This window comes from Engystomops pustulosus, chromosome 5, assembly GCF_040894005.1.
Source record: "Engystomops pustulosus chromosome 5, aEngPut4.maternal, whole genome shotgun sequence".
In the NCBI taxonomy this organism is placed as follows: Eukaryota; Metazoa; Chordata; class Amphibia; order Anura; family Leptodactylidae; genus Engystomops; species Engystomops pustulosus.
Window position 1 is genome coordinate 125,824,056 of NC_092415.1, and position 19,448 is coordinate 125,843,503.

Below are 19,448 nucleotides of genomic sequence, written 5' to 3' on the forward strand. Positions count from 1 at the left end.
AGGACTAATTTGATTGGTCCTGCAATGTCGATTGCTGAAACTAGACAGTCGAAACAGATTGTGTCATGACAGATCATGTTATGACATATGATCCCCCAATCTCCAACGCCACCATTCTTTCCGGGAATTGCTTAATGTAATATCTAAAAATGACTCTGGTGAGAGTAGGGTAGATTTCCCAAAGTTTGCCTTCAGTACCACATTTCTGCGCAATCAGTATTTGAAGAGCTCTCTCTCTCTCTATGGCCCAACTTTATCAAAAACAGTGCAAACTGCACTATGTGCAGTTTGCCTGTGAAGGGTGCGCCAGATTCGGTTTCTGTAGCGCCCATTATTCATGAATCTGGCTCGCCGTTTTTTGGTGCACCTTTCACATGGGGTGTGCGACATTTATCATGCAGAATCTGACGGAAGAGTGTTGCACGTTCCAACTGTGCACCGGAATGCCCCTTTATGTGCAGAAATTTGTGTTGCGTCGGCCATGACAAAAATAAGTTGCATGCGCACCATGTGGAAAGTGGTGTTTCAGGTCAGTACCGCACCGCTATTCACTGGATGCATTTCAGGGTTACAATCCTTTTTCTCAACAGCAAATGATTGTGCTTTACTCTCACAAAATTGACATGGTATCGTAGAAAGGTGCCGTAAAAAACTGATAAACCAGTCATAAAAGCGAAAACAAAGTGAAAACATACTGACATATTTATCTGTAAATAAACATAAAAAATTAATTCCACCAAATAATTTTATTATCGATTTATTTAGAATGAAAAAATAAAAATAAGCGTTATACCATTTGATGATTTGCATTTTGGTTTTACTTCACTATGCATTTATTGAATGTACAAATGTCAATGTAACATTGGTAGGGTCACTAAACTTTTTAATCAAATTGCATAAATAAATATACTTTGTGCTACAGTTTGTGTAATCTGCTTTTCCTCCAGTATTTACACTGAAATTCGACAGATAAGATTTGTCACTAAACCTTCTAATAGGACTTCTTACAGGAATGAGAGAGACTGGCTTAGGATATAGACGCTGCACTACTAAGTCAAATTTGTATAAATCTACTCCTTTATGTATTTTGGCTCAGATCCCAAACCTTCGTTGTGTACTTGACAAAGATTCGGGATCTGAGCTGAAACATATTAGCCCAATAAAGAAGATTTATACCAATTTGACTTTATCACTGTTTTCCATGAACAATGACCTACAAAGCATTTCATGATGTTATTTGACAACCTACAATAATCAGTTTGTGTGGCACATAAAAAAATATGATCATCAAGTCCCAAGACCATATGGTTAGAATTATTCAACCAATTAAGAAAGAGATGTTAGGAAATTCTGAAAATCAGGCTTCTTGTTTTGTGGTTTCACTTCTTGATTCAGTAGCATTTTTAATCTTGAAAAATTTAGCTTTCCTTTCTTTGAAGACTTCATTGTTTTGGCGGGTAAAGATGTTGCAGATCCACATATCCTGCAAATTTGATAGCAACTGTATATCAAATTAATGAAGAATGGTATATAATCAATCACATTTACATCTTTAATTATCAAAAATAGATCTACTAAACATTAGGTATCTAACCTTGTGTAGTTTTAACTTTACGTTGTTTCAAGGGCGTAACTAAGAAAGGCAGGGCCCCGTAGCAAAAATGTGTTCAGGGCCCTCTCCTCGTAACAGGGTTTTCCAACTCTAAAATTCTAGGGTACCTGAATACATATTACCTACGGATATGCAGCCCAGCATTTCTGTGCATCCTCGGTTTAATACAGAAGCAGTGACGTGTATGGGATGCCATAATTCAGAAAAGCAAATCCATGCACACTAGTAGATTCAGATTGCAAAACATGATATTTTATTAGTGGCTTACAACCACCAATAAAATATCACGTTTTAAAACCAGAATCTACTGGTGTGCATGGATTTGCTTTTCTGAATTACTTGGGGTGGAACCCAATCCGTAGCTCCAGTTCACAAGCATTTGTTGTGCATCCATATCTGCTCGTAACAATCCCACAACCACATGGAGGAAAATAATCTGTAGCAGCAAAAGGTGGTATATGATTCACAGCAATTATAAGGTAATGCAACATGAAGATAGCATGCAGCCAGGTAGATGTTATGCACAGCAAAAGTACAAAATTACAAGGCACATGGCATATGTAACGGCACACCGAGGCACAGCACAAGTTCTGAATATACAATCAGACAGTGCACGATACATAGCGCATAATACAGTATATGAATAGGAATTATACATCTGTCTACTATTAGGCTATATGCAAGTGCAGTGTGTAATCCATGGGATTGACTTTTCTTTGGGTGCGTTCACATGAGGGGTTTGCATTGCATTGCTTGGTCTGATTGCATCTGCATTTCCAGTGAAACACATGCAATAAGTAATCAGTACCTGGTGTTTAGCATTGTGTACATCAAAAACACTTGGTGCTTGTTGCTGATTGCCAGCGTTTCACTGGAAATGTAGATGTGATCGGACTGAGCCTCACCCATTTATTTCAGCAAAAGGAAGGAAGGAAGGGAAGGGGGAATTGTAGGAGAAAGAAAGTTGTGAGTGTAATAAGATTTAACTTTTATTAGTTTATTTAAAATCTCGAGTATATTCTCACACTATAAAATAAAGTGTTAATTAAGCAACTAGTATGGCATTATTGTGCTTTACCATACTATGTCCTTGCCACATAAGTAATATTATTGTACTTGGGGATATAGGTTCAGGTGGGAGTCCCCTTATATTTTGTTTTATCCCACCTGTAATTATAACTGATGCCCACCGATGATTCCTTGTGTGGATCAGAGACTGTGTAGAATAATAATTTTCTATTGTAGAGATCGCAAGGAGTAGTTGTGTGTCTGTCCTCTAGCACAACACGGCACTGTGCTTCTGCTATCCATTGTTGTGCAGGGAGATTGCGGTAATGTAATCAATACGCCGCGTCTCCTATTGCTGCAGTAATGTGAGTGAGTGACTTGATCACACCGGCATAAATAGTGACTGTGTGATCAACTCCGCGATCGTCTGCGGGTGAGTAGCGCTACTAACACTGTCCCTTATGAGATTCTGTCCCTGAGTTGTGGCTACAGACATAAAAAAAAAGTCCCGACACGTGTTTCGCTGGGTCTCTCCGGCTTCTTCTAGGGGCGAGGGCGGCCGGGTTCGGGCGCCTTTTATTTGGGTAGGTAAGATTGACAGCTTAATTGGCCAATGAAATTCCACTGTTAGTTCTGTGGAACGCTATATTGTTTTAGTTATGAGAGTATCTAGTATGCTGTTATAATGTATCTATTATGTGCTCATTGTATGGAAATGCAACACAATCAATGTAATATGGTGTCATTGAATGATGAAGTGTTGTATACATCACCCAGAGGTCGCATTAATGCCTCACCACTCGTCATAGACGGGCGATGAGGCGCCTTTACCCCCTAAAATAATTGCCATGCGTAAAGTTACGCTTGGCAATTATTCCCTGTAGTGCGCAGGCTGACTGGCCCGGCGCGCGCTGCAAAAGAGATAAATGTCTGTAGCGCGATCACAGCGCGCGCCGGGCCACTCAGCGGGACACGTGACATATGTGGCCGTTTTTTGATGAGGAATTAATGTTCGTGACAGCCGAGTTGTTATTGTCATTGTCTGGATTTGTATCAGAATCGTAGTCTGTGGATGAGAACGATACTTTGCTCGCTGACCATGGTTTGTGCGAGCGATTGCGTAGAATGGATCGTGGTCTCCATGTTCCATGGTGTATACCTTGTTCTCATACCAGCCTATACCGCAAGCCCAATAGTGGCAACACCACGCTCAGGGCAGAGGGCTGTCATCCCCGTCACACAATCCGAAATTTGCCTATTGGCGAATTCATTCGGGCAAAAAGAGCCTCATCTACCGAAACTGCCTATCAGTCAGAATGCCACATTATGTCCTCACGTCTACATCAAAGAGGATACTCACCAGCAATATGCAATCGGGCCAAACGCATAGTTAATCTTAAGCCACGTTCACATTATCTTGCTGAAAAAGCGCAAAATTCTGCCGCTTCTTATGCCAAATCGACCAGTGTTCAGTACACAATTTTCTATGCAGTATCCACAGATAACGAACATCATAAAGAAAAATGTACCTATTTTAGAAACTGACACGGTAATAAAAAACATTCTATCTAATGGCATAACTTGTGTCTCGAGGCGAGCTCCTACTTTAGCTTCCTCTTCATCCCCTAATTTTTTCTCCAATAATACCTCTGCCACTACCTGGCTTATGTATAAAGGAAGTTTCTGTTGCGGCGGTTCCCACTGCAACATTTGTAAATTTATGCACAAATCCTCTTCCTTTTATTCTAAAGTTACTAAAAAAAAAAAAAAAAACTTCAAGCTCACCCGTCACCTGAATTGTGAAAGCACCTTTGTAGTTTACTTGGCTGAATGCACCACCTGCAGACTGCAGTATGTCGGTTGTACTTTCAAAAAGTTAAAGGATCGCATATCCGAGCACATTACGGGAGCCAATCCCCAGACAGTGGCTAGTACCCGCAATATTACAGGCTTGTCAAAACATTTCAGAGACTCCCATGGCGGCAATATGGCCAGCCTTAAAATTACTGCAATAGACCACATTCCAGCCAGCAAAAGAGGTGGAGATAGAATTAACCCCTTCCCGACATTTGACGTAATAGTACTGCATCGCGGGAGCAAAATGCAGTACTATTACGTCATGCTTCTGGCACCGGCTCCTGAACGGAGACGGCGCCAGAAGCTGCAGGTGTCAGCTATATATTATAGCCGACACCTGCCTCTAACACCCGCGATCGGAGATTTCTGCGATCGCGGGCGTTAACCCCTGACACGCCGCGGTCGCGCTGACCGCGGCGTGCAAGGGGCATTTCAGAAGAATCCCCCCCCCCCCCCGCGGCGCTTACCGGGGGTGTCCGCTGCTCCGATCGCAGCCCCGGGACTGCCGGTGCCCGGGGTTGCGCGATCCTCCTTCCTGTAGCCGGGTCCCTGCCTTCTGACAGGACCCGGCTGTAACACACTGAGCATGCGCAGCATTACACAGTGTAATACATCTGTATTACACTGTGTAATGTGAAGAAGAGCTTGAACAAGTGATCAGTGGATCACTTGTTCAAGCTAACCTGTAAAAGTTAAAAATGTTAAAAACATTACATAAAATAATTATTTTTATTAAAAATTAAATAAAGTTAAAGTCCCCTAAACACAAATATTCCCTATACACATGCAATAAAGTGAAAAAAAAACACAAAATCGCCAAAAAAACCCACATATTTGGTATCACCGCGTCCGTAACAATCCGTACAATAACTCAGAAACATTATTGGACCCGCTCTGTGAACGCCGTAAAAACAAAACCCGAAAAAGACGCCAAAAATGTACATTTTTCATAAAATCTCTACACAAAAATGTTCTAAAAAGTGACCAATAAAAGTTATGTGCACAAAAATGGTACCACTGAAAAGAACAACTCAACAAGTAAAAAATAAGCCCTAAACTAGCTCTGTCAACCAAAAAATATTAAAGTTACGTCTTCGAAAAGATGGCGATGCAAAAACAAATGAGATTTCCTCTATATTAGTTTTTATCCAGTAAAATTGTAAAAATAAATGAAAAACTATATAAATGAGGTATCACCGTAATCGTAGTGACCTATAGAATGAAGATAATATAATATTTTTAGTGTACGGTGTACGACCCCCAAAAAATACGAAAAGAAAGTAAACCAAAATTGATAATTTTCTTTTCACCCATACATTCAAGAGTTAATAAAATCTCATCAATAAGCTAATGACCCACTAAAATGAAGTATTTGTAAAGTGCATCTCATGTCGCAGAAAATAAGCCCTTACATGTCCAAATTGCCAAAAAAATAAAGATTGTATAGCCAATAAAAATTGACAATGCATAATCTGCTCTCAATGGCGCAGCTCCCTTCGATGCCCTGGCGTGTGCCCATACAGCAGGTTACCACCACATATGGGGTATTATTATACACGGAAGAGATTGGGTATCAAATTTTGTGGAGCGTTTTGGTATTTTATCCACTGAGAATTTGTACATTTTTTGAAAAACCTATTAATTTAGCCAAAAAAGTTTTACTTTCAAATTTGCATCCAATTTTGTTTTAACCCCTGTAAAACAATTAAAGGGTTAACAAACTTCATAAACGTTGTTTCACGTACATTGAGGGGCGTAGTTTCTATAATGGGGTAATTTATGGGGTTTACTTTTATTTAGGTCTCTCAAAGTGATTTGAAACCTGAACAGGTCCCTCAATAGCAGGATTTTGCGGTTTTAATGAAAATGTGAAAAATCGCACCTAACGTTCAAAGGCCCATAACATCCTACAAAAATAAGAGTATGCATAAAAAACCATGTCCACATAAATTAGACATTTAGTGAATGTTAGTTATTAAGTTTTTTTTGCGGTTATGACTATGTATGGGAAAAGTAGAACATTTTGAAGTTCAAAAATCAAAAATTTTTCCAAATTTTCACCAAATATCTGATTTTCTCATAAATAAATGCAAAACATACCACCAAAATTTTTCAAATAACCTGAAGTACGATGTGTCACGAGAAAACAATTTTAAAATCACTTGGATATGTTAAAGCGTTCCGAAGTTAGAACCACTTATAGTGACACAGGGCAGATTTGAAAAAATGGACCGTGTCAGGAAGGTGAAAAGTGGCTTCAGCGTTAAGGGGTTAAAGAATTGCACACTAAAGAAGCAAAGTGGATTCTAACTCTCTGTACTAGACATCCGCTAGGTTTAAATTACAAAAGAGATCTTTTGTACATTTACTTACACAAACCTTTGCATTTATATATTTTTTTTACCCTTTTTCATATGCATGGTCTTGACCCCTGTTCACACCTACCTTGTGTTTTCATTCAAATTATGCATTTGATTTCTTGATACAGGTTTTCTTTGCATTGCCAATTTTTCCTGAACTGCCATTGTCCCCCTCCTGCTGTGCAATATTTTCGCTGTATTATATGTCATCTGAGGTGATTTTATATTTTGCATAACAACTGGTATATCTGTTCTTTTTTTGCTTATTCTGCAGCCTCTCATTAGCTATCACTTGGTGTGTAGAGGTGGAGCACCTTCTGATCACGTGCTTCCTTTTCCTCTATATACCTGGTCTCCACATTTTTCAACTTTGAGGTATGACTAAGGACCCACGGATGGGGTCTGCAACGCGTAACCTGTGTTTTTGCCTGTGATCACTTTTAACTTTGATGTTCTTTCAATAAAAATGTTTTCCTGATTTTACCAACCCATTGCCTGATGCTGATGGACCTTCCGATTTTTGTGTGCCATTACCGCTAGTCCCCGGGATTGGACCGGGTTAACCCATCGAGCACGGCCCCGCACTTTGGAGCTACAGACTAGGTGAGCTGACACAATTTGTTTTTTCTTTGTTTGCATAACTACTATAATACTGCCCCCTATGTACAAGAATATAACCACTATAATACTGACCCCTATGTACAAGAATATAACTACTATAATACTGATCCCTATGTACAAGAATATAAAAACTATAATACTGCTCCTTATGTACAAGAATATAATTACTATAATACTGCCCCCTATGTACAAGAATATAACTACTATAATACTGCTCCCTATTTACAAGAATATAACTACTAAAATACTGCCCCCTATGTACAAGAATATAACTACTATAATACTGCCCCCTATGTACAAGAATATAACTACTAAAATACTGCCCCCTATGTACAAGAATATAACCACTATAATACTGCCCCCTATGTACAAGAATATAACTACTATAATACTGCCCCCCCTATGTACAAGAATAAAACTACTATAATACTGCCCCCTACGTACAAGAATATAACTACTATAATACTGCCCCCCCTAGGTACAAGAATATAACTACTATAATACTGCCCCCCCCCTATGTACAAGAATAAAACTACTATAATACTGCCCCCTACGTACAAGAATATAACTACTATAATACTGCCCCCTATGTACAAAAATAAAAAAAGACTACTACAGGCAGTCCCGGGGTTACGAACAAGGTTTGTTCTTAAGTTGAATTTGTATAGTCAGAACTGTATACTTTATAATTGTGGCCCCCAGCCAAAATTGTTTTGCTCTCTGTGACAATTGGATCAGTAATCAGTACCACGTGTTTTGCATTATTTTATATGGAAAATACACAGGGCTAGTTCCTGATCAGTAGTAACTCATCTCTAGTGCTTTTAAATTGAATTGTGTTTTAAAATGCAAACTTCCCAATAATGCAAAAATAGATTACTATTTTAGGTCATATGACCTTTATTTCTTAAAAGGTCATATGACCTAAAATCAGCATTAGTAAAAATCACAAAACATTACTAATGCTGATGTTATGGTCATATGACCTTTTAAGAAATAAAGTAACTTTAGCGAAAAAATAACCAAGAAGTGTGTCCAGCCCTAACATTCTTTGGGGCAACATTGGAGACCACAGAGTTTCCAGACCAACAGATCCTACATAGGCCAACCCCAGAACTTGGAGTTCGGCAAACAACCCCCTAAAGCTGCGGATCACCCATTCGCAGAAGAAAAGCAAAAAGGAGAAAAACTCCAAATGCGTTGTGCCAGTCTGCACAACGAAACAAGGTGAGAGTACATCTACTCTATGGATAATGCACATTCCGAATAAATAGTCTGCACATGAAAGCACTTATTCTTTCCCTTTCTCTTGCATTATATAGAGCTCTTGAATAACATAGCCATATAAATATAAAAGCAAGTATGTAAAACAAAGTAAGCCCAATTTTCAAATAATAACTTTAAAAAAGTGTTTTACCTGGGAGCTAACACAGGACTTTGTGTTTTGGAACTGAGTTTCTCTTCACTGTAAGAGAGGTTGACCTTTTGGTTAAATCCAGGCTTTCTTAAATCGGGGGATCCAAAGTTTCTCTTCCTCTGGGTGGTACCAGGACTGTTTGCAATAACAATTCTGCTTTCACCAGGATACTTTGAAACCACTCTGCAGGTATTGCATGTAACGACCTAAAAAAAAAAAATACACCAGCAAGATGAATATGAAGTTAACCCATATTATTTCCCACAACAGTCAACTATCCAATTACTTCCATAGTGAATCAAATAGTAACTGAAAAACACTATTAAAAATGTAGTTACAAGATTAAATTATGGATAAATGGCACTGCATTATTTGGGGCCAAATCCCAGAAATAGATTTAGCAGGAAGTAGTAGAATTCATTATATTCCCCTTTCATGCTGCATTCACTCTTGGATTTGGCTAAAATAAACTGGCAGAAGAAAAAACTGCCTATAACCAATCTCAGAATAAAAGAAAATGAAAAAATAAAATGGCAGTACTGAAGCAAAAGCGGCCATTCTGTGTAGAAGGATAATATGAGAGGTGTGGTGATGAACCTGGTTTTCTGTTAACAACCACTGCTTTATATAGCTAATGTAAACCCTGTTTTGTCAATAATGGGATAGCCTACGGTATCGATGTCTGGTCTAGTATTGATTAGTCAATCATGTGCTACACTGTAATATTCCTCTCATAAATTCTTCTCTAAACAAAACATGTGGGGCATTTTATACACACCTTGAGACACATTGGGGGACATGTATCACTCCTATTGCTTTATTTTTCTTTCACAGTTTGAGACTATTTAGGTGCAGAATCAAGCACAGTATCAAAGTTAGCTCCCTCAAGAATTTAATGCAGTATACCATATTTATCTTTGTGGCCCAGATGTTTGTTCAACTTGTGAGACTTTTGGCCCATGAAATCAGCCCATTGTTGTGCCTAATAAGTCCCAAAACAGAGCATGCTAGACTCAGGCTTACTTTTGGGAGTTACTATTTTGGGACTAAAAAGTAGCACACCACAAAGTCACAAAAGTGAGAATAAACAGGTAACTAATCACATTTATCACAAAGTGAAAAAACTTAAGATACATTGATTAAGTAGTCTAAAAAGTAAAAAGCACTAACCCCAGGTACTCTCTTCAGTACACAGGTAACAAATACAATTACACAAGTAATGGATAGCAGTGTGGGAGTTAGTGCCGTCATCATTCATGGCGAAATAGCAAAGGATTAATTTCCACTTACGAACTTTTGGGGAGCAGAGGATCCAAAGAGGAAAATCATACAGTCCAAAGAAAAAAGCACAGATCCTCTCTAACCCCAGTTGCTCGCCTCCAGGAGATGCCCTCCATTCTCTTCAGTACACAGGTAACAAAAGGTATTTCTCATCATGTCCTTGCAATATAGGAGTAGGAGTTTCTCTGATGTGCTATCACCTGTTCACAATTAGAACAAGGGCGTATCTTTAAGGCCAAGATGACATATCCGTAAGCTCACTTTCTCATGAGGTTATCTATGACTAAGGACCTCAATAGGTATGAAACACGTAAGATTTATCGCTTATTCTCATGGTTGTAATTTCTAGTGCATTTTATCATGGTTGAATAAATAACATTCCACGTGCATTGGAACAAGTGAGTGCCGACCCCATTTCCTTTTGTTACCAATAATTAAGTAGGCCGACTTCAGGAAACTTGAAAAAGTGGCAGCCAAAAAACTATGATAGATGTTTCCCATTGAAACTCTAATTGACCCATATAAAAGTCAACTCAGGTCCAGGGGAGTAACTACTGTGGTAGCAACCGCTGTGGGGCTCCATTATACGACCTGTAACTAAAGAATGGAGGACCACATGATAAGAATGCGTGTTTGTGTGTGTGTTTATGTATGTACATACATACTCAAGAATAGGCTAAGGTACCTAATTTTAACATAAAAAAACTGGGAAAACCTATTGACTCGAGAACAAACCTAGGGTGGGAAATGCATTGGTCAACCCCCTCCCCCCCCCCAATATAAAGCAGACCAGTGCATATCCCCCAGTATACAGCCTGCTAGCCCATGCCCCCTAGTATATAGCAAGCCCCCTGCCCCAAAGATTGCCAGCCCCTGCTCCCCTTGTCTGTAGCCTGCCAGCCCCTGCCCTTCCCCCAGTCTGTAGCCTGCCAGCTCCTGCCCTTCCCCCAATGAATAGCCTTCCAGCCCCTGCCCTTCCCCCAATGAATAGCCTGCCATCCCCTGCCCTTCCCCAAATATACAGCCTTCCAGTCCCTGCTCCTCCCCCAATATATAGCCTTCCAGTCCCTGCTCCTCCCCCAATATATAGCCTTCCAGTCCCTGCTCCTCGCCCAATATATAGTCAGCCAGCCCCTGCCCTTCCCCAAATATATAGCCTTCCAGCCCCTGCCCCTCCCCCAATATATAGGCTGCCAGCCCCCCCTCCCTCAAGTATATAGTCAGCCCATCCCCTGCCCCAAGTATGCCTTTAAAATAATAAAATAAGATTTATTGTGCCTGTTCCCTTTAAGACAATACTTAGCCATTATTTTAAACTTGAATGGTTGGTTGGCTGGCTTGCTTAAAAAAGTTCCCTTAAGCAAATGCCCTTGAAAGCTACATGTGAACTAAAGTAAATCCCATTATCGGTCTTTCACATGAATGAAAATTGATTAATTTACAAGTTACATAAAAGGATGTTATGTGCGTAAATTGTAAAACACAAGCAAACACTATATGTGAAAGTCAAACATGTCAAATTACTTTTTGAAATAGAAAACAAAAAGACATGCTTAACCCCTTAAAGACTTGGCCATTTTGCACATTCCTGACATGTTTTTTTGTTTGTTTTTTTTTTAATCTGATATGCCTATTTAAGTGGTTATAACTATGAAATGCTTTAACATATCCATTTGATTTTGAGATTGGTTGAGAAATGTAAGCAATATGTTTAGTACTTATTTATAAAATAAATGGAAATTGGCAAAAATTCTCCTTTTTGGAAAGTTAGGCCCGTTCCACACTTGCGAGTGTGATGCGATGAACTCGCATCACACTCGCAACGCAAGCTGCCGGGAACGCACGGCCAGAACGCTGCACCGCGGGAGTGAACTCAGCATGTCAGTTCACTCCAGGTTTGCAGCGTTCGGCCCGTGCGTTCCCGGCAGCTTGCGTTGCGAGTTCATCGCATCACACTCGCAAGTGTGGAACGGGTCTAAGTCATATCACCAAAATAACTTGATCTAACATTTTCCATATGTCTGCTTTAACTTGGGATGATTTTTCAAACATCCTTTTTTTTAAGGATGTTAGGCGGCTTATTTCTTTAGGTGCGATTTTTCCGACTTTGAGGGCCAATTTAGTTAGAAGTGATTTTATAAAGCCTACATGACAGAAACCCCCCACAAATTACATGAATTTTAGAAACTGCAACCCGCAAAATATGCAAAACAACCTTTGGGAATTTTGTTAACCCTATGAGCGTTTCATGAGGGTCAAAAATAAATGAAAGTGAAATTAAAGAAATGTAATTTTATCTTACAACAGATTCATTGAACACTAAAATTTGCACCTTCACAATGGGTTAAAAAGGAAAATGCCTTTTACAATGTTTAGTGCAATTCATCCTGAGTATGCCAATACCCATTGTGTTACTGCACACTTCTGTACCAGCACAGGGGGGCACTTGGAAGGGAGAGAGCGTTGTTTTGTTTTTGGAGGAGAAATATGGCTAAAAAAGTTTTCATGTGTCAGGATGAGACACCATTTTGGAAATTACACCCCTTGGAGAGTTAACAAGGTATAAATTTGTCCATTTGCCCCAACAGGTGTTTGATTCAATTAGGCTCCAAAAAAGAAAAAAGGTGAACATTTCTCAAAAAAGTCACTTTTACCCCAAATTTTTATAAGCCACAAGGGATAAAAGATGAAACAACCCCCAGAAATGTGTAAAACTATTTCTCCAAAGCGTAGAATTGCCCCTCATGTGCATATAAACTGTTGTATGGGTACACAGTAGGGCTGAGAAGGGAAAGAGAGATGTATGGGTTTTCAAAGCAAAATTTGACAGACATCCTTAATATGTGTCAGGATGCATTTGGAGAGCCCTAGTGGTACCAAAACCGAGGGGAACCACAACAAGTGTCACCATTTAGTAAAGTACACCCCTTGGAAAATTTTGCAAGATGTAATATGTGTACTTGCCCAAACAGGTGTTTGCTTCAATTAGGTCCCTAAAAGGAAAAAGATTTTCCCCAAAAAGTCACTTTTATACCTAATTTCTGTAAGCCATAAGGGAGTAAAGATGAAACAACCCGCAATAATGTGTACTACCATTTCTCCCAAGGATAAAATTGCCCCACACGTGCAAATGTTGTATGGGTACACAGTAGGGCTCAGAAAGGAAAGAGGGATGTTGGCGTTTTAGAAGCCAAATTTGACAGACATTCTTTACATGTGTCAGTATGCATTTTATCCTAGTGGCACCAAAACAGAGGAGAACCCCAACAAGTGTCCCCATTTAGGAAAGTACACACCTTGGAGAATTTATCAAGATGTGTATTATTTGCCCGTAAAGGTGTTTGGTTTAAAGGGAACCTGTCATCAGGAGACCCATTTTTAGCACTCCCCCAGTCTCCACAGAGCTTAGTACATACACTGCCAAAGTGTTTTTGTATAAAAAAAATTGGTTTTACAGAAAAGTTATATTGTTCCTTTCATTAGCATGTGCTGTGTGACTAGGTAGTTGCCAAAAGGGAGGGTCTGGAAAGGAGCAGTTTCCCCCACCCTTGGGAAACATGTGACCTTTTCAAATATATGAATAACTCCCCACACTTGGGATTGGCTGTAGAGGAGCAGGGCGCGTCGCTAAGCCAAGTGATGGGTGTTTTCAAGGGTGGGGGGAACTGCTCCTTTCCAGACCCTCCCTTTTGGCAACTGCCTAGTCACACAGCACATGCTAATGAAAGGTACAATATAACATATCTTTTTTTCTGTAAAACCAATTTTTTATACAAAAAACACTTTGGCAGCGTATGTACTATGCTCTGTGGGGACTGGGGGAGTGCTAAAAATGGGTCTCCTGGTGACAGGTTCCCTTTAATTAGGCCCTAAAAAGGAAAAAAATGTTGTATGGGCGCACAGTAAAAGGAAAGAGGGATGTTTGCCTTTTAGAAGCCAAAATCTTTTACATACATTTGGAGAACCCTAGTGGTATAAAACAGAAAAGAACCTGAAAATTAACCTTAATTTTTGAACGCACACCCCTTAGAGAATTTAGCAAATGTGTAATATACGTATTTGCCCCTACAGGCGAATGATCCAATTAGGACCTTATGAGGGTGCTGGAATCCCCATGAATTATGGTCAGAACAAGGACATCTGTCCTTAAAGAGAACCCGTCATGCAAAATAACCCCCCTAAACTAAATATATTTTCATAAACTGCCATTAGAGAGCATTGCCTCTATCCCTTCATTGTCCCTCTACATGCCTGTAAACCTAAGCAATGAGGTCCTAAAGCTGTATGCAAATGACCTGTGAAATGTCCAATGAAGCATTAGCATATTCAAGCTGTCCACTCTATTCATGAGTGGGAGGCACAGCCACACCCCCAGTGCATGACTGACAGCCTGTGTAATGATGTGAGGCTGTATAATGATGTGCTTCCTGGTGCTGGTGGCCACACCCCCAGTGCATGACTGACAGCCTGTATAATGATGTGAGGCTGTATAATGATGTGCTTCCTGGTGCTGGTGGCCACGCCCCCTGCAGCCTGTGTGTGCATGTGTGTGTGTTTAGGAGAGATACAGCAGCTCCATGCAGCCATGTTACAGCAGAACATGTCAGATTCATGTGTAGCTGATGTCTGTGTCTCTCACCTGTATATTAGGAGGATGCAGCATGTCAGCAGATGACATACACACACTAGCCATGCTTTACTATACATTACACACAGACATGAGCAGGGGGAGGAGAGGGGAGGGGTAACAGGAGTGACATCACTGCCTCTGACCATGTGACCAGCCTCATTTACATGATAAACAATAGATGATTTTACAATGAATAATGTATGAAATAACTAGATAAAGGCTGGGATGGGATCCTTGTGAGCTGCTCCAACAGGTAGTGGTGACAGGACTAGTGACACAGACCTGATGACAGGTGTCCTTTAACCCCTTAACGCTCTGCGCCGTAGCTCTACGGCGCAGAGTTGCAGGGGATGTATTAAGAGGGCTCACGGGCTGAGTCCTCTTCATACAAGGGTTGGGGTTGTTGCATATTGCAGCAAACCCCCACCGCTAATAACGGCGGTCAGTGCTTGCACCGATCGCGGCTATTAACCTTTCCATTGACGCTGGCAAAGTCGCTGTCAGCATTTAAGAGACGGCGGAGCGTGGGCGGTTGCCATGGTAGCCTCGGGTCTTTGTTTGACCGAAGGCTACATGGCTTCTGCAGATTCGTTACAATGAGCCAGTGGCTCATTTTAATGAATGACCAGCAAAAATGCCATATATTGTAATACAGAAGTTTTGCAGTATATGGTATGAATGATCTGACCATCTAGGGTTACTGTACCCTAGATGGTCTAAGAACTAGTGAAAAAAAAAAACCCTTTCCCTAAAACTGATATAAAACATAATAAACAGTAAAAATCAAAGATATTAGGTATCGCGCAGTCCCAAATGCCCGATCTATCAAAATATAAAACCGGTTACGGCCGGTGGTGACCCAAATGTCACCCAAATGTCCGAAATGCGACTTTTACACCTTTTTATATCACATAAAAAATGGAATAAAAAGTGATTAAAATGTCGCACAGACCTCAAAATGGTAGCAATGAAACCGTCGGCTCATTTCGCAAAAAATTACACAGTAAACAGCTCCGAGTACCAAAGTATAAAAAAGTTATTAGCGTCAGAAGATGGCGAACATTTTTTTTTGTACACATTCGTTTAATTTTTGAAAATGTATTAAAACGCAATAAAACCTGTATAAATTTGGTAATACCGCGATCGTACCGAACCAAAGAATAAAGTGGAGGTGTTAAAGTCGTAAAAACTGAGCCCACAAGAACGTGACACATGCGTTTTTTTTTTTCCACATTTGGAATTTTTTTTCCAGCTTCGCAGTACACATCATGTTAAAATAAATAACATTACGGGAAAGTAAAATTTGTTACGCAAAAAATGAGCCCTCACACAGGTCTGTATACGTAAAAATGAAAACGTTTTTGAAGGTGGAGAGCGAGAAATGAGCGAAAAAACCATGCGTCCTTAAGGGGTTAAATTTGACCAACACTATGTTATGATTGCTGAGTGCCTTGATGTCCCCCCTTTCTAAGTGGCTGCCTAACAAGGGTTCCAGGGGACCTCTATGGTTTTTCCGAACAGTGCGCACCCTACAGAACCTCTGTAACTGAGGGATTGGAATAAGTGGATTGCTGGGATAAAAGTTATTCACATACAAGTGGTAATACTTATCCAGCAGCGGATGCACAGATCAGTCAATTGGAATTCTCTGGGCGTTGGCATGATGCCACCAGACACGGCCCCTACCACTGATGATTGGAGCTGTCCTAGATAGCAACAATTATCGACGAGGGTTGCTCTTATTCACCCCAGTGATGCCCATGGTGACGAATATTGCCGCTATTGGCTAGTCCAGATCGACCAACCAATAGCAGCGAACAAATTTGGACAAAAAAGGGCTTTTTTTTTTTTTTTTAGACAGGATGCACTGTAAAAAAAAAAAAAAAAAAAAACCTTCATTTTAGTGGGTGTTTGGCTTATTGATGTGATTTTATTAACTCTTTACATGTGGAAAAAAATAAAATCATCATTTCTTGTTTCGGAATTTTAGCATTTTTATCACTAAGCTTAAGTAAAGGGGGGGGGGGGGTGATCTACGTCAATAGCCCCATGTTTGACCGCGGCGAGTAAGGGGTTAAAACCCACGGTCAGAGGAACCCACGTTCGCGGCTGATAAAAACGGCTCGGGTGATACATTTTGTACAGTGCCGGCTCGGAACGTGAGCCAGCACCTAGCATGCGCCATAATGGTAAGGCGAGGGTCGTTAAGTCACTTCCCGCCGCCCCTTACTATTACGGCGCGCGTCGGGAAGGGGTTAACCACTGCAAAAAGGTAGGAGTAGATGGACCCTCCTGCGAAGGCTACTTGTTTCTAACCATAGCATTATAAAAGAAAACCAAGACATATCTTCCTCTAGATTTAAAAAAAAAGGGAGTAGTCATCCACAAAAATAAGGACAAAATAACAGGGCCCTTTTGATCCATCACCTACTGGATGACATTACTAGATAATCAAATAAATACCAAACTGCAAACTGTCTTAAAAGGAAATCTAACACAAGGATAAAACTACCATGCTGGTGCCTGTGGCAGGGTCTGCTCTTTTAGCTTTTTACACCTTTGCTTAGATTATGCAAATTAGCGCGATGGGCTCTGGGCTCAATTGACAGCTATGGAAGGCCATTTGCATAATTTTAAAGCTTTTTTTGTAAGTCCTGGGATACGCAGAGACTCGTCAGGGCTCGGACCGGTGGACTTTTTCAAGTTCTTTTTTGAGTGAGGACCTAATTGGTCTGATGGTATCCCAGACCAATCTCTACGCTGCACAATATAAATCCCCAAACCCCACTTTTTATGCTCAACCCCACAGGTGGACCCTTGGCAGTACAGGAGAGAAGTATTGGGGCATAGTACTTCTTATGGGGCTGGTCAAAGCACATTGGAGCACAGACATACTGTACCAGACCCCGATGTTCCGCATGGCGATGAATAGGATGCGCTTTAAAGCAATCCATAAGTTTTTGCACAGAGATGACCCCAGTTATGATAGATTGTATAAGATCCGTCCCATATTAGAGTGCCGAGTGATGATTTATGGAAGTGTATACTCCAAAGAAGCACATATCAGTAGATGAGTCCCTGGTACATTTCAAAGGGAGATTTCAGTTCCGCCAGTACCTGCCCAACAAGAGGACACGCTATGGTGTGAAGATGTATAAGCTGTAACACTGTTAGGTTTAAGGTATATGAAAGGAAGGTGTTAAATATTGTTAAATGTAATTTGATACAGATAACTAAACTTTATGGTGTCAAACTGATTCTTCCCAAAATACGTCACTTGGGTGACACCAGAAGGACTCAGGGTAATAGTTATAAAAAGTCTCCTTTACTGCCGTCATCCAGGTTGCAGAATCCAGGATACAAGATACTTGCATAAGTTATCAGTCATGTGTCCTTGTCATTCAGTCTTTCGTTGAGAATATGTTTTGGTGATGGCCGGGAGGTTTCCCTCTTTTCCATAAGCTCCTCGTATATCTATCCACCTGTTGTGTGTGTGTGTCTTCCATATGTCTGTGAGAGACGTCCGAGACTTGAGAGCAAAAGAGTTTCAGTAGTGAGAGATGTCCAGCTGGCCTAGCTGTCGTAACCTTGTCATACCAGCCTCTCAGTACCAGCTGCCATGACATTGTATATAGTAAGACTAGAAGAGTGTCTTGTAGTGTTGCATGTTTGAATATTGTAGATACATAATATTTAACATAAGGACTCTAGAATAGTGCCCCCAGAATGCCCCCTCCGCCACCCGACCTTCCTGGGAATTGCTGGAAAGATAGTTTGCCAGATATTGGACTATTTATGGGGACCAAGAAACGAGGGTTACGCATGAAGGAGTGTTTCAGGATTTATCACACGTCCCTGTATATATAAATTGTACCCTAATGCACACACAGCTTATACTTCATGTCACACCTTCTCTGCTGAGCTCTGCCATGGGCACAGCCTGTATATTATTATCCCCTGAGGAAGCCTGCTTGACGGGCAATACGCGTGGGGCATCTGTGACCCCCCGGTTTCTCCAGCCCGGCACTCTACCTTTGGTAATGTGACTTCATTTATCTCTATTTAACATTGTTTGTCAAGCACTTTATATCTACGCTATATACCTGTGGTTTATCCTTAGTCACGCTATTATTGCATCCCATATCGGGGCTGGTAACTGGGGGATCATTTGTACTTCCCTAGTTTTGGGAATTTTAATTGTTTTTACCTTCATGTGTTATTTCATTAAATAAAATTTATTTCTTTGGCATAACATCTGTCTTTCTATCTGCATTATTTTGCCTGTAGATTATTGCCACATATAAGGTATTGCCGTACCCAGGGGAACCTGCATCATGATTTTTGGGGTGTTTGTCTCCCTTGGCAGGAGCTGGGCACAATAAAACAGAATGGATATTTTGTACTATGCACTATCCATTATGCATCCTCCTTGGGGTCCACCTGTGGGATAAAATGCTCACTGCACCCCTAGATTTATTCATGGAGGGGTGTAGTTTATAAAATAATCAGTTTTCAGGGGTTTCTACTTTACTGGTCCTTATTGGCATCTACAAATGTTTTATGATGCCAAAAAAAAAAAAAAAAAAATTTTTGCCACACATGGGGTATTACCATACTTGTAATAACTCGCAGAATGATTTTTGGGGTTTTTATCCACAGTGG

At 40.4% G+C, this 19,448-nt stretch overlaps 1 protein-coding gene across 4 annotated transcripts in view; it reads right to left on the reverse strand.

Moving 5' to 3' along the window:
* Positions 1-741: 741 nt before the first annotated feature.
* Positions 742-19,448, reverse strand: part of C5H18orf21 (chromosome 5 C18orf21 homolog) — a 47,874-nt gene continuing 29,167 nt past the window's right edge. For 2 of the 4 annotated variants that reach the window (XM_072152979.1, XM_072152976.1), the window contains 2 exons: positions 8,876-9,081; positions 742-1,501 (listed from right to left, as the gene is read on the reverse strand). In XM_072152979.1, the coding sequence (XP_072009080.1) occupies positions 1,327-1,501; positions 8,876-9,081 (381 nt within the window). In that variant the 3' untranslated portion in view covers positions 742-1,326. Of the gene's footprint in view, positions 1,502-3,980; positions 4,112-4,313; positions 4,375-8,875; positions 9,082-19,448 lie in introns of all 4 variants that reach the window. The other 2 variants (XM_072152978.1, XM_072152977.1) reach the window with 2 other exon arrangements.